The 15,042-nt window shown below is 38.1% G+C and overlaps 1 protein-coding gene across 1 annotated transcript in view; it reads left to right on the top strand.

The window, feature by feature from the left end:
• LOC124544670 (eukaryotic translation initiation factor 3 subunit C) overlaps positions 1–15,042 on the top strand; it is a 66,348-nt gene that overhangs the window by 37,649 nt on the left and 13,657 nt on the right. The window contains exons 12-15 of the mRNA XM_047123290.1: positions 2,937–3,152; positions 9,978–10,118; positions 10,212–10,350; positions 13,285–13,478. Of these exons, the coding sequence (XP_046979246.1) occupies positions 2,937–3,152; positions 9,978–10,118; positions 10,212–10,350; positions 13,285–13,478 (690 nt within the window). The remainder of the gene's footprint in view (positions 1–2,936; positions 3,153–9,977; positions 10,119–10,211; positions 10,351–13,284; positions 13,479–15,042) is intronic.

The raw sequence follows: 15,042 nt of genomic DNA, 5'->3' as shown, positions 1-15,042 counted from the left end.
TTGAGGTTCTTGAGGAATGTGAATAAAGTGTCCTCACCTTCAATCCAGATAGCAAAGATGTCATCAATGAATCTGAACCAGGTGAGGGGTTTAGGATTCTGGGCTTTTAGGAAGGATTCATCTAGATGGCCCATGTATAGGTTAGCATAGGATGCTGCCATGCGGGCACCCATAGCCGTACCGTGGATTTGTTTGTAGGTAATGCCTTCATAGGAGAAGTAATTGTGGGTGAGGATATAGTTGGTCATGGAGTCTAGGAAGGAGGTTGTTGGTTTGGAATCCATAGGGCACCTGGAAAGGTAGTGTTCGATAGCAGTAAGGCCATGGGCATTAGGAATGTTAGTGTACAGGGAGGTGGCATCAATAGTGACGAGCAGGGCACCGTGTGGTAAAGGGAAAGGAACTGTGGAGAGTTGGTAGAGGAAATGGTTGGTATCTCTTATATAGGAGGATAGGTTCCAGGTAATAGGTTGAAGGTATTGGTCTACAAGAGCAGAGATTCTCTCAGTGGGGGCACAGTAACTGGCTACAATGGGACATCCTGGGTGGTTGGGTTTATGGAACCATGTAGAAGGTGAGAGTGCGGGGAGTGGTAGGGGTAAGTAAAGAGATGGACTCTGGGGAGAGGTTCTGGGATGAGCCTAAGGATTTGAGTAGTGACTGGAGATCCTACTGGATTGCTGGAATGGGGTCACTGTGGCATGGTTTGTAGGTGATAAGGCAGCAGACAAGGCAGCAGTTCATGGGCTTTCATATGAGATGGAGGCAAGAAAATGCGTTGAAAGAATGCTCACAGATTAGTGAGAGTTAGAGCATTTATCATCAAACCAAATACTGCACTAGACTGAATTGGGACTGTGCTATCAAATTGTCACTTAAAAAAAAAAGTTATCTGATGATGTTGGATATCACATGAAACATGTGATTTAGGGCTGTCATCATCTTCATTCTGATAAAAAGAGAGAACTCTTGAATATCTGTGGAAACACCAGTGAAAATATGTCTGACAATTCCGACAACACACACCCAGTGTATTCACCCAGAAGTTGTAGATCTACAGCATCTGACAAGAATGTATGTGAAATAACGGATGAATAAGAAGCTTTTGGATATCTAATTCTGTGCTTGCTGTTTCAGTTGGTGAGTGCCCTCCAACTGTAATTTATGAGGATCTACAACCTCTGGGATAATACAGTGGGAGTACAAATCGTCAGGCACATTCTGTCTGGTGTCTCAGCAAACATTTGCTACTTTGTTTAGTGTGAGGATCGAGAGAATCCTAAATCATGTGATACCCAATATCACCAGATAATATGTTATAAACACGTTTTTAAAAAAAGTGCCAATTGATAGAGTGGTCACAAATTCTTAAATACTTTCTTTCTTTTCCGGACTAGTCTTTTGTTGCAAATTTTCAGCTTCAGGAAGTATTTTGGTGTCAAGACATGGGCTGGTCCTCTCACTCTGTACTCTGCCCTTTTGTCCTTGGTGTTTACAATTTCTACAAAGCAATCAGTGGAATCTAGGTTTCCCATTCCACAGCACTAATCACTCTGTTCTCCATGGACATTCTCTTCTATTTGCTTTGTGCAAATATATTGGATAACTGAAATACAAAAAACAAACCTTTTTTTGTGACATTTGTGTTTTGTGGTACACAAATGTGTCTTATGTGTCTACATATTATTTTTAAGAAATGTCCAACTTTTTAATGCAAAATCAGTCACTTGTCCTCTTCAGCAAAATTTGTCAGTTAATTACTAATGAAAAAATACCAATGACCCTCCAGGCTATCTGGAAACAAGCAGTCGAATTGAAAGTTGCTTTTGCAGCATAGTTTTCCCTGACACTGACATACATGACTGACAAAAATTCTTTGCTGGACTGGCATTAAATACTGGTCAGTTGCATTTCATGGCTTTTATGGTATCCCAACCCGATGATGATTTGAAAGCCTGCCAGATGGCTTGGCACTCAATGACAGCTGCTGAACGGCACTGCTACATCTGTGGGTTCTAATATTGCCTCTGCAGTGTTGGCTGCACTGTGCCCACGCTAGCCAATCAGTGCTCGCGGCCGCATTATAAAGCTAGCTGTGTAGTGGCTTCGTCTTCTATGTGTATTCATTGCACTCTTGAATCGTTTTGATTACACACCATTATTTTCGTCAGAGTTTTTGCTGCACATTAGGTTTTTCCCTCTTGGTTTACTCATTTTGTCTTTGTTATTCTGCTATGCCATCTCTGTAGTATGTTTTCCTGTTGTTATGCTGTTCACACTCTGCAGTCCATTATTGATGACCTCTGGCTGGTCAGTCCAACATCAACAGGTTATTTGGTCGTTTCCTATTTTCTTTCGCTATAGGTTGCACATGTTGAAATGAAAGTCTAACTGTAGGCGAGTGTACAGGTGTGGCACAGGAAGCACGAACACCAACATAGCGTTACGTAAGAGAGACTATGGTCCGCAAAAGAGGCAAAGTCCCACTGAAGATATGTGTATGCATATAAATTGTGATTGGTTGCCCTTAGGACATTATGTCATTCCACTTTGCCTTTCACTGTTTTGTTTAACTGGTCTTTTTTACATTAACTCTGTATGCTGTCATTACACTTGATGCAATAGCTCTAGATACTCCCATAGATTTGACACTATTCACTCGTATGCACCAATTTGATAATTTGCCTTCATTAGAAGTCAGCAAAGTCTGACATGACAGTACAGTAACATGATAATCACAGATACAGTAGCCCTTCAGCACTCTTAGACAGTTGTTATTGAATGGGGAAAACAAAAGAACATCATGTTGAGGTCACAAAACAAGTTCCTGAATGGTGAGTTTATATCACTGTGATTACATTGTGTCCAGTACCTGCACAGTTGCGATACTGGCAAGATGAATTGTAAAAACTAAAATCTTTTTATTTCTGTTCCAGGGTGAGCTACCTCCAGATGCTGTTACAAGTGTCCAAGTTATGGAGAAACTGTGCAAGTTCGTGTATGCCAAGGACTCAACAGACCGTCTTCGTACTCGTGCTATCTTGTCACACATTTACCACCATGCTCTTCATGACAACTGGTTCCAAGCTCGAGACCTTATATTAATGTCTCATCTGCAAGAAACCATTCATCATTCTGATCCTCCAACACAGGTAACGCACCTTGATGACTTACATTATCAGTTCTCCTTTCCACCCTTTTTGATACTTTTCAGCATTAATGTCATACATGCAGACTGAATGTGAGTGGCTTGATGATTATAAGTATTGAAATGGGGTGTGAATGATTTTGCATCGTAGTAACAAGTTTTTCATAACTTATAAAGGGACAGTATAGGTCCTGGGTGTAGAGAACATTGCTTCAATGGTTTAATTATATGCTCCCAGCATGATGTGTATAATAGCTTACTCTTTCTCTCTGCCAGTGTAGACAGAGGGATTATATTTGTAGATGGGTGTTAAACCCATTCATGCTGACCTATTTATTTCCCAAAATATAATAATGGGAAATACAATAAAACAACCATCTCATCTATTCCATTATAGCAGTCTTCAAAGCCCCTATGCTATACATCTCAGCCTCAGCCTCAGCCATGTCATAGACTATCTCAATTGCATTCCCATCTTTTTTCAACATAGTACCTTTGTTATTACCATAAGTACAACCTCTCTTTACACAAACATTGTACATAAACATAGCCTCTGAACTCCAGAACACTTCTCCCAGTATCCACCTAAAAGTCCCCCAAAAACCCTGTTCAGTATCACTGTAGCTAGCTTATCCATAACATCCTCATGTTTGAAGGCCAGACATGCAAACATATCAGAGAAATTGTGTTATATGGCCCATCCTATGTCCAACTCTTCATAATATGGATGGAAAATTCATTTCACTGTACCTAGATGACCTGAACCCCAAGCCTGGTAGAGATTTGTGATGGCATCTGTGTGATCTGGATTCACCGGTGAACAACAACTCATCCATTTTCCATGACAGCTTAATCCCTTTTCTCAAATCAAATTTACCTTGTATTCAAATCCAATGCCATCTTCCTTTATGTTGACCTCTGTCTCATTATCTCATTAAAGCTGAGATCGGAATCTCAGTCCATATAAAACAAACCAATAAGCAGAATCACCACCACTTTAAAATCTGATACAACTTTCACATCAAGTGCTTACTTGCCAACAACCTAGACATTTGTGATAAATGTATATGCTCAAAGACCAAATCTCTTATCGCCTATACAAACCACCTCTCTCAGCCTATCTTGTCTTACAACTGCCGTACAGATCTTATACACACACAAATCTCCTGGGCAGGTACTTCCTATCACACTCCTATGAATACAGCTGTCACTTAAAAGAAGCATCCCCCTTGTCACCCAGTACCACCTGGGTCTTGAATGCTTCAGTACATGTCAGTTAAGGCTATGACCTCCTCAAGTTTAGCCCTGAAAGGGGATTATCTCATCTGATGTTTTTTCTATACCACCCTCTGTAATTCTCTATTGTTGCCGTAACTTTGCTAACAGGCTTGCCAAACCATACAACATAGGCAGATAATTATCCCCAACCAATCTGAAAGTCCAAGTGCTGGAAATAGTTTCTTCTACTTTCAAGTGTTTCTATCAGCAGTACTTGAAATTTTGCCTTCTGTCTCCATGTAACTTAAGAAAACTTTAATGTCATGTGATTCTAGAACATACATTGCAAACAGTACACTAATATTGTGATAACACACTGAAAGCTAGTTTACTACAATCTACCGTATTTACTCGAATCTAAGCCGCACCTGAAAAATGAGACTCGAAATCAACGAGAAAAATTTTCCCGATTCTAAGCCGCACCTGAAATTTGAGACTCGAAATTCAAGGGGAGATAAAAGTTTTAGGCCGCACCTCCAAATCGAAACTAAGTTGGTCCATTATGATACGAAACACAATTGAGGTCGAATGAATGACGATACAGCTACAGTAGTTTGGTTCGAGTCGTAAGCTTAGCAGTTAAGCTTTACCAGGTAGCCATTGCTATGAGTCAGGCGCTCCGTCCGTATTTATACGGGTACCCTTCCTTTTTCACGTGCTTCGTCTGGTTTGAATTGATTGCTTATTTTTCTTTGATCTGATAAGTGCCGTTATGTATTTACGTCACTCTAAGCTGAAAATGCATTACTGTACTGTGTCATGCATTGTTTGTCGCATTCTGATAATGAGTGTTTACGGCCTGTAGCCACTTGCGGCTTGGGTTGTTCCTGTGTGCGGTTACTTACACTGCTGCTTTCTTTGATAATGATCAACAAGAACCAAATAATAGACTGCATATGATGGAAGATGTTCTGAATGAGAGTTTAGTGAACATTTTTCTCCATTTGAAAATGTTTGCAGACGCCTCTTTAGTACATTATATTCTGCACAGAAATTAGTCATCTTAGATTTAAAAATCTAGTCAATTGCCGTGCTTCATTTCTGACTTTATCACTATTAGGCATAAGAATAATACGAATATAAACATGACATGATTTCTGTATTCTTCCATGTTTGCTGTGCTCTCGCTCTAGTTTCGTAGTTTATTAGGCAGACAGGATTTAAATGAGACAGCAGCAAACACGAAAGAATACATGGAAAAATGTTTATATTCGTATTATTCCTATGGTGAAGAGAATACTGCATGTGATTCACAATTCATAAAAGTTCCTAGTAGCAACCATCTCTTCTCACAGGTAGGAAAAAATTCAGGACGTAAAGTTTCCCATATTGACAAACATCCCAAACAGTCTTGCCAGTCAGATTTTCGTAGTACATTGAAATGCTGCTAGAAGATGAACAATTTGAAATTTCTATTTACTTCGTTGGATAATGTATGAAAGTGCAGTGGTCGAAACTCGGGGTGGAGAAAAAAGCTCGTGTTCCACCTTTTTTTTTTTTTAAATTTATTTACTGACGAAGAGGTTTTGGCGCCAGTATTTATCTTTGTGCCTGCAAAACATGTCTGTTGTAGCGCTACATATATTCGATGGCAGAAGTTAGTTGTGGCGGCACCTACCAACATTTTTCAGAACTTCCGCTTACTTTGCACTCGATTCTAAGCCGCAGGCGGTTTTTTGGATTACAAAAACCGGAAAAAAAGTGCGGCTTAGATTTGAGTAAATACGGTAGATTTTTTACAAGGTTCATTTCATGGTTTGATTTTAGCTGAATGTGATACTACGTATATTTTTGTTGAAATATAGGTTATTTAAAAAATTGCTTTATAACATCTTCATTTCTGGTTGCATATGACTGAATTGTTTGGATGTTCATATCACTTATGTATCATTTTCAGAATTATTTCCTCTTTTTAAAATGTCAATAATCTAATTTTGAACCCATGTAAAATACTCAAAAGTTTTGCACAATCTGGATATCTGCAAATTTGTATGGTCTGAGATTCAAGGGGAGTAGGGAATGAAAGTATAAGCCTTACAAAACAAACAAATTTTGTTGTGAAATACTCCATTTACTCCCAAACTGGTCATTCGAAAAATACGGTGACATCTTACATATGCTGATTAAACTACTGTTGCTGAGGTCAGTGTTTTTACACTGTGTAATAGGTTAACATAGGGTTGTCTTACATTTACATATGAATCTTTTGCAATTGAGGCCACTGAAGATTTATTTTGAAGACTTGGGGAAAGTTGTGTGACACTGGCATTCTTACTCCTGCCACTGGTGCAATCAAAAGCAATGTTTAACCTAACGATAATTTGTTTTAATGGAATATCATGTAATAGATTTAATTCTTTCTTGCACAAGCATATGGTTTTCTTCTTATTTAATTTTGTGTAAGATGTGTGAGCATCATAGCCAACTGTCACTCTGCTTAACATTGAGGAGATGCTGTTGTGGTTGTCATGCAGTAAAGATGTTGAGAGGGCTAGCTGTATGACAGTGCATCAAGGAGGTTGGGCTCTATTCTAACCTCCTCATGCTGCAAAGATGCTCTTCTTTTTTGACAGTGAATTATTGTTAACGGTTTTCCTGAACTTGTCACAAAAGTAATATACTAGCTAATTAGCTCTGTTGAACATAATGTAACATCAATTTTACCAAAATATATTATACAGCAGTAAAAGAAACTTGACTGTTTTTGTAATAGTGATGAAAAAGAGATCACAACTAAATATTTTTCTCAGTTAGCTGTTTTTTCATATGTAGTATGAATCAAAAATATACAATTCTGCAGGAGATGGTAAAACTGTAGGTAGGAGCCAGTGGTGCACTAATGTTTTTTGTACAGCAATTTTGACAGCACTCATAGTGAGGTATGACAGGAATGAAAGGGAGTGTGTCAGCTGCTTGTTTTACACAGCCAATGAAAGAGCAGCGGGCAGGTGACGGTGTTTGGAAGCAAGAGATAAAGGAAAATATTGTCACATTCCCATGTCAGTATTCATACAAAATCTGCTGTGTATTTGGAAAAATCTGTGTTCTCAGAGTCCACCATAACTGTGACCTCAGACACTGTAGCAAATATGGAAGAATCAGCAAAGTATTTGTGATGACAGATTTGCTATGAGAGCCCACCCTAAGCATCACCTCAGAAATTGATACATATTTAGAATAAACTCCCAATATTTGTTACAATCAAGATCATAAATTTCATTGCGGCTTGTATATAGGATTACACTGCCTCTTCTCTTACTGCTCATTGGTCTAGTGAAACTACCATCCCAGATAACAATACAAGCGATTAAAAATAGTAATACCACAGATGACTGGCTTAGATAGTAAGCAAAGAGGGAAGTGCAGGTAAAAATTAAGGCAAACTCTTTCTCTTTGTTTATTTTATTTCTTCTTTACTGTCGAATTGTAAACAGTCAATAAATCACATAAGTTTAGAATAGCTATCAAGTTAACTTTTTTAGACAGATATTTTATATCAATGAAACAGTTTGTTATTTCACTAAGTCTCGTGAGATCGTCCAGTGTGTGAGGAGCTTTCCTGCAATGACAACTGGAAGTTATAAATAATCAGAAGGGTGCTCAATTGGATTTTTGTCAGCAGATACTGCAGAGCATTCCATTTGGTTGGTTCTTGCATCCTGGAGCAGGCTGTTCATTAGGTGATGCAGCATGCTCATACTTATTTTTTGGAAGGTGATCCTAATGCCGGAATGTTGGCTTCAGGGAACTTTGTGATATTAACATTGTGTACCAGGATGGGACACATAGTTCAGAATCTGAGCTTGTGATGTCCCTTTTTTTTCCTCTCCAGGAATGCTAGTACCACGAGGTATGTGGGAGAGCTTGTGTAAAGGTTGGAAAGGAGGAGTGAGATACTGGGAGAAGTGGTGCTGTGGGGGCGGGAGGTTGCTCATTCTGCAAGCACTTTGTACATGAAAGGCAAAAATCCAGGTTAGTCACACAGTTTTAATTTACTAAGAAATTTCAAGACAGCACACATGCCACAAGAGACTGAAAAATCATCCGGGAAACAATCCTCTACTAGGCTGCAGCTAAACCAGTATCCTTTCCTAGATGAGTGCTAGTTCCACAAGGTTTGTGGGATAACTTTAGTGAAATTTGGAAACAAGGATGAGGCACTGGTAGAAGGGGTGTTATGATGGCAGGTCACCAGTTGTATTGAAATACATAAGTCCACAATATCATTGCCTATGAAAAATAAGGTTTCTTGTTTGAAGCTCAGTATACAAACAGTCTCAAAAAATAGTGTTGGTGCCATCCTGTGGATGGGGAAATGGCTGTTTCTGGTTTGCTGTGCTATATAAACTGACCATTACTTTTTGTCTCAGAGGTTCCCTAACCAGGAGCAGCCTCGACTGTTGGAGTGGTGGGTTTTATTAGCTTGAATCTCAGACCAAGAAGACAGTAAGATGGTCCATTCAAATGTGAATGTTTTTAATGGTTACAACCATCTTGAACAAATAAATCAATTCCTCTTAAGATGACAGCAGACGAAATCCGTTTACCAACTTTGATCCCTCTGTATGGCAGAAAATACTATTGTGAAATTTGTTTTCTTTCTAAAATTTCTTTAATGCTTTAATTTACAGCTAAATTTTTAGATACTTCGAAATAAAATTGATTTAATTACTTCTTGACTCATGTTGTGCTCTCAGCCTTATGTAGTCCCCCCACTTGCTTGTTACGGCAATAGGTGTTAACAGGTGGTGGCCCTGGAATACATTTTAACCTAGGAAAGATGTGGCATTTTACACTGCTAGGACTCCATTACAAAGGTGCAACAAAAACTTTGCTGTGTGAGATTCCTGTTGTGCTAGAGTGGGCCTGCCTATTTGTACCATTACACACACATCAAAGATGGGAGTAGCCACTCTTTTTCTGAGTGCACACTTTTTAACCCATAGTTCTGTATGGCTATATTATAGTTAGATATTTACGTGTTAGTAGACCAGGCCATGTGGAAAAGTGTATACATCTGTTGGACCTAATTGTATGTGGATCAAGGTTGGATTTACGAGGTTCTCAAGCTTCTGCTTCATGTCTTGTACGATCCTGTCTGAGCTGATCAGCATCTATTTGTGCGATTAAGCACTGAAGTTTATAATCTTCTATTGTAAAATATCTAATATTTTGATGTGGGTTTGTGCTATCCTTGTTTTTGAGCTATTTCTTGTCATCAGTGCAGATCTTGCTCCAGTGGATTTATCAAGGGAGTGTGTCATCAGTTTGCTCGACATTACCAATTCGTCTGATCCTCTGAGTATTAACCATTATGAACACTTACTTTCTTCCCTTTCTAACCAAAGAACCATGTACGCTCCCTGACAGGGAGCACAGTAAGAGATTAGCAGCAAAGATGATGTTCATGGGAGATGAGAGTGAGACTACTTGAATTCAAAGCTACATTTTTGTTACATTGGCATTGAAGCAGTAATAAATTAATTGTATACATTTAGTAACAAATGCAAATCACGTGTTTACAGTCGATCTTTTATTTTTTCGTGCTTAGATACTTTACAACCGTACAATGGCGCACTTAGGACTGTGTGCATTCAGGCATGCGAATATCAAGGATGCGCATAATTGCCTAGTTGATTTGATGATGACTGGAAAGGTCAAAGAACTTCTTGCCCAAGGTTTGCTACCTCAGGTAGGTTGATTTCCTATTTGAATCGGAAGACTTGAAAATATGCATGTCTGTGAAATTAATGACAATTAATCATAAAACTATTTCTTTCTCCAGCGGCAGCATGAGAGGAGCAAGGAGCAAGAGAAAATAGAGAAACAGAGGCAGATGCCATTCCATATGCATATTAATCTTGAGCTCTTGGAGTGTGTGTATCTTGTATCAGCTATGCTCATTGAAATACCATACATGGCAGGTAAGAAACTAATTTCTGTATTAATTATTGTTCTTTTGTGAACACGAAAAAACAAAGTAATTATATGCTATTGCACAGTACAGCAACTGAACTAGTAAGAGCAGTTTCTTATAATGATGATTTCATTTTTAATTGATGCTGTACTCATTTGATTTTTGTACATATTAAAAATCTTGTAAGAATTAAGATTAGATCAATTTCTCACTACTTAAAAATATTATTTCCTATTAACAGAAGTATTCTTGATTGGTACATGCTTGACACTGTATGATGCCAGTATGTTTCAAAAAGCCACAGGCAAAAATCTTAATGTGGTCATATCTCATATTGTAGAGATCACAAGAGACATGTCAAGTGTTTTTGATAGCCCTCTGCCTAGTATCCATTTGTATACTTATTGGAGGGGACTGATGACCACAGCTTTTAAGTCCCATAGTGCTCAGAGCCATTTGAACCATTTATACTTATTGGAAGAATGAGATTACTGTAGCTATACTATAGCACTAGGTCTAAATTTAATGTTTACACATTTCCTCCAGCCTCGGCAAATTAAGGAAATCGTTTGGTTTTTTTGCATTAGGTGTGGTCCAGGGCAGACCTTACGTGACATAAAGCACCATTTGTTCATGGCCGGTTTCTGAGAAAAACCGCAAACGCAATGATTTTTGGGTATGAAAAGTACCAGTTGTGGTGACGAGCACTTCTTTAATTTGTGTTCATGATCGATGGTCAACACTTGTGCCATGTGATCTTAAGATGATATTCTTGGGGCACTTCCAAATTTTTTTTGACCAAGATCCAAAGGTTCAAAGTTACTGTCCTTATGCATGTAATATCTGGTCTGAGGCATAAATGTAGTTTTAACTGATGTAGTGAACATATAGCAACAGTTCTAGGGTCATTGCAAGGCTTCTGAAGTCACCAAAATTTGGTTTTAGTCAGCATTTTTTCACTAATAACATTTTGTGACATGCATCTCGGTATAATGACCACGCAAGGTCTGTCAAAATCTACCCAAAGTGTGATATTCCGGTGACAAAAACAATGGGCTAAAAAGGATCTTAATATGCCTCAAAAGATGATAAAATGACTGACAAAAATTACGTAAAAGTGGAAGGCCCAATTACAGTGAAATATTTTTAATAACATTTTTACTCCTTTAAGATATAAATCATAAGTCAGGCCTTTTTGATGAATTGTGTTTGATGGACAACATGTCCATGGAAAATGAAAGCAAACAGTTTACTGTTAACTGTAAATTATGCATACTGATTTGTTATTTATATGTGTCAAAACATATAAATGTGTTGAAAGATATAAATAAACTGTCAAAACTTTACTAACCTAAAGAATTCATTTTATATAAGCAGCACGCCCTGATGTAGCAGGCAAAGAAAAGCAACTAGCTGAAAAAGTTTTAGTGAGGAAAGCAGAATGAGAATTGAGGTGGCTGGTTTCCCACTTTTCTGTCAAGAGTCTTGTGCTCTGACAGGAGCATTTTTCTGTTGGTTACCACATATTCGAATGTAATCAGTTTCAGAGTTGCTTAACTCCATCATCAAACCCCATAGCAGACCCCATGAAATCACTGACGTTTAAGTAATTCCTCAAAGCAATAATGATATATTCCATCCAGCGTGCCAGATATGTTGACATTTACTTAGGTGATGCCATATAAGCCACAATATATAATGGCTTTTGTGACATCATTGCTGATCCTCAGCATGCATAATATACTGAATGGTGTATACAGCTGACTGTGTTTAGAAAGTACAAGAAAATGGAAACACCCAAAACACAATACATTATCATGCCCAATAATACAGTGCAGGAAAACCATTGTTATTCAGAATAGCTTCCAGTTATTTTGGAATGGATAAATACAGGTCCTCTTTGGTTTTCAATGAAATGTTACATCAGTCTTCTTGCAAAATAGTGGCAAATCAGGTAATGGTGACAGAGGGAGTAGCAATTGCATACCATTCTCTCCAATGTACACCATAAAGGCTCAGTAATATGGAGATCTGGTGACTGGTGCTGAGGGGAGATTACACAGTTCATCTTCGTGCTCACAAAACGAGTCCTGGATGATGGGAGCTGTGTGAACAGGGGCCCTGTTGTCTCGGAACACGACGTCACTCTTGGCGAACAAATATTATTCCATGGGATGGATCTGATTGGCCAGATTGGTCACACAATCCTTGGCAATAATCTGACCTTGCAGAGTAACCATAGGGCCCATGGATACTGCAGTATGGCTGCCCAAGTCGTCATTGAACCCCTGCCATATTTCACTCCAAGTGTGAACTCGGCCAGAAGTTGTAAACAATGTGGAACAAAACTCATCCAGCCAAATAACTTTCTTTTATTGCCCCTTAGTCCAGGTTTTAGAGCTTTGGCATCACATTCTCCTGTTGCTGGCATTTAACCACTGATAATGGTTTTGTAATTCCATCGCAGACTGCAATTCCTTGCTTATGGAGCTGCCTTCATGTTGTGTGAGTGTTGACATGCTTCATGAATGCGACATTCATGCCTGCAGTAACTTTTGGAGCTGTCATCCCATCTTATTTTTCGTCACAATTCTCGTCAGTTTGTCATGATCAATTTTGTTTCATTGTGACTTAACGGTTCATATTTTTTAACTTTTCCTGGTATAAATATGCAATACAGTGCCTCTTGAAACACCAAATATTTCAGGTCACCTTGATTACAGAAGCACCCACCATATGACCATCAACAGTTTCCCCACATTTGATCTCCAAGAAAACAGTAGTTATGAGGAAATATATTTTGCAAGTAAAGAAAAATTTATCATATGGAGCTGATCAACACAAATCCATCTTTTAAAATACAGGATGGACTGTTCATCTCTGAATAAGATAACGTTTTTCTTCATCAGCAAAGAAGTGAAATGAACTGTTGTTATTTCAGCTCACGAATTTGATGCTCGTCGTCGCATGATTTCAAAGACGTTTTATCAACAACTCCGTTCCAGTGAGCGTCAGTCATTGGTTGGACCACCAGAATCGATGAGGGAGCATGTAGTTGCAGCTTCTAAAGCAATGAGAAATGGAAATTGGCTGGCATGTAGAAATTTCATCATAAATGAAAAAATGAATGCCAAGGTATGTTTGACACAAGACTTTGCAAAAGTGAACTTACGGTGTACCAGGCTCTTCCACTGCTTGGTGCTGTTGGTATGTTTTGTATACAGACACCAAGGATAATAACTAAATCTAATAATTTTTTTAACGGAATATGCAGAACCTACTTGTATCTCTCTCTTTCTATTTTGCATTATTTATGAAGCATAGGAAATTATGAATGAATATTCTGATTGGCTACCAACAATCAACTCATGAGTCGTCCTGTTCACTTCTCATCATTTATTGCATCAACATTTAACAGCAGCAGCCCACAACAGAAAAGCTGTGGTACATCGTAAGGGCATATTTTTAATTAAACCCAAAGAAAAAAGAGCTAATAAAAATATAATTAAAATTATTAAAAAGTTATGGCGTATCATGTAAATAATCCTAACTGTCAGTGGGGAATCTGCTGTTCTAGTTTTGATTAGCCAGAGCTAAATGCAAGTAAAATTATCGAGATATCTCTTGTTTCTTAGTTCAGTTTGTTTGTTAGTGCATGTGGATGATTTTTAAAAATATTAAAAAATTTTGGTTTCTGCTAGAATATTCATTTTCTTCCCTTTCTTTGCACAATGAGGGATTTAGAGGTTATTAACAAAGTTTTGGCATGAACATTTGTCATTATGGGGTGCATTGTGAATTTATGTAGGTTATTGTTGTTAGATTTTGTGTTCATTGTGGAATGAATGGATTGTACTATCGAGACTAAAAATGCAGTGAGGTTTCCCAGAGGTGTTGTATATGCTCCAGAGTGGGGAGAAAGGAAGAAATTAGCTATGTACAAAACTTAAAGGAATCTTACGTAAGATCAGTAAGAAGGAATACCTTCTTTTAATGGGTGACTTAATTTGGTAGAATTGATAACACAAGAACAGAAAACAAAATAGGACCACATGAAGAACCTGTAAAAAGTAGAAGTGGATAAAAACGGATTGAAATAGCATTTTCTGAGAAGCTCTACATATGCAAGAAATCATTCCCACACAAGGATTCGCATAAATACAACTGGTCTGACTGTACTACAACCAATGAGATACTAGAAAGTAAATGCTTGACACAAAAATCTTTAGGGCCTATGAAATTATCAAACTCAGTAGGTACAGAAAAATTTCCACCTACTTAACTGAATGACACACAAAGTGAGGAGAGCCAATAAATCAAATCCATCTGCTATATAGAGTTGAGCTCTTGCAAGGTCAAAAAATCACATGGCTGTACCAGAGAAGATTAAGAGAAATTGAGTAGCTTTAAGCAGAGGCAACTGTTGAACTAGAATGGAAAAGCCTGACCAAAATTGTGAAAGCAGCAGCAAAAGACCATAGGAATAAAGAAGTGTTGGGGTAGAAAACATGGAGAAAAAATCTGGGACGAGGATATCAAGAGAGTTATCTGTTTGGTTGTCCTGCAGTGGATGCTAAGGAGTTAGTGGATGCAATTACAGAGAGCACAAGAATGAGATTCACAAGTAGTGTTTGATAAGCTTTGTTTCACTTTAACTCATTCCCCAATGACAAGTCCAAATCACTAATGTGTAAAAGTC

Source organism: Schistocerca americana, chromosome 8 (genome assembly GCF_021461395.2).
Source record: "Schistocerca americana isolate TAMUIC-IGC-003095 chromosome 8, iqSchAmer2.1, whole genome shotgun sequence".
Classification (NCBI taxonomy): Eukaryota; Metazoa; Arthropoda; class Insecta; order Orthoptera; family Acrididae; genus Schistocerca; species Schistocerca americana.
The sequence above is the reverse complement of the archived record's forward strand: the minus strand, read 5'-3'. Positions and strand labels throughout refer to the sequence as shown.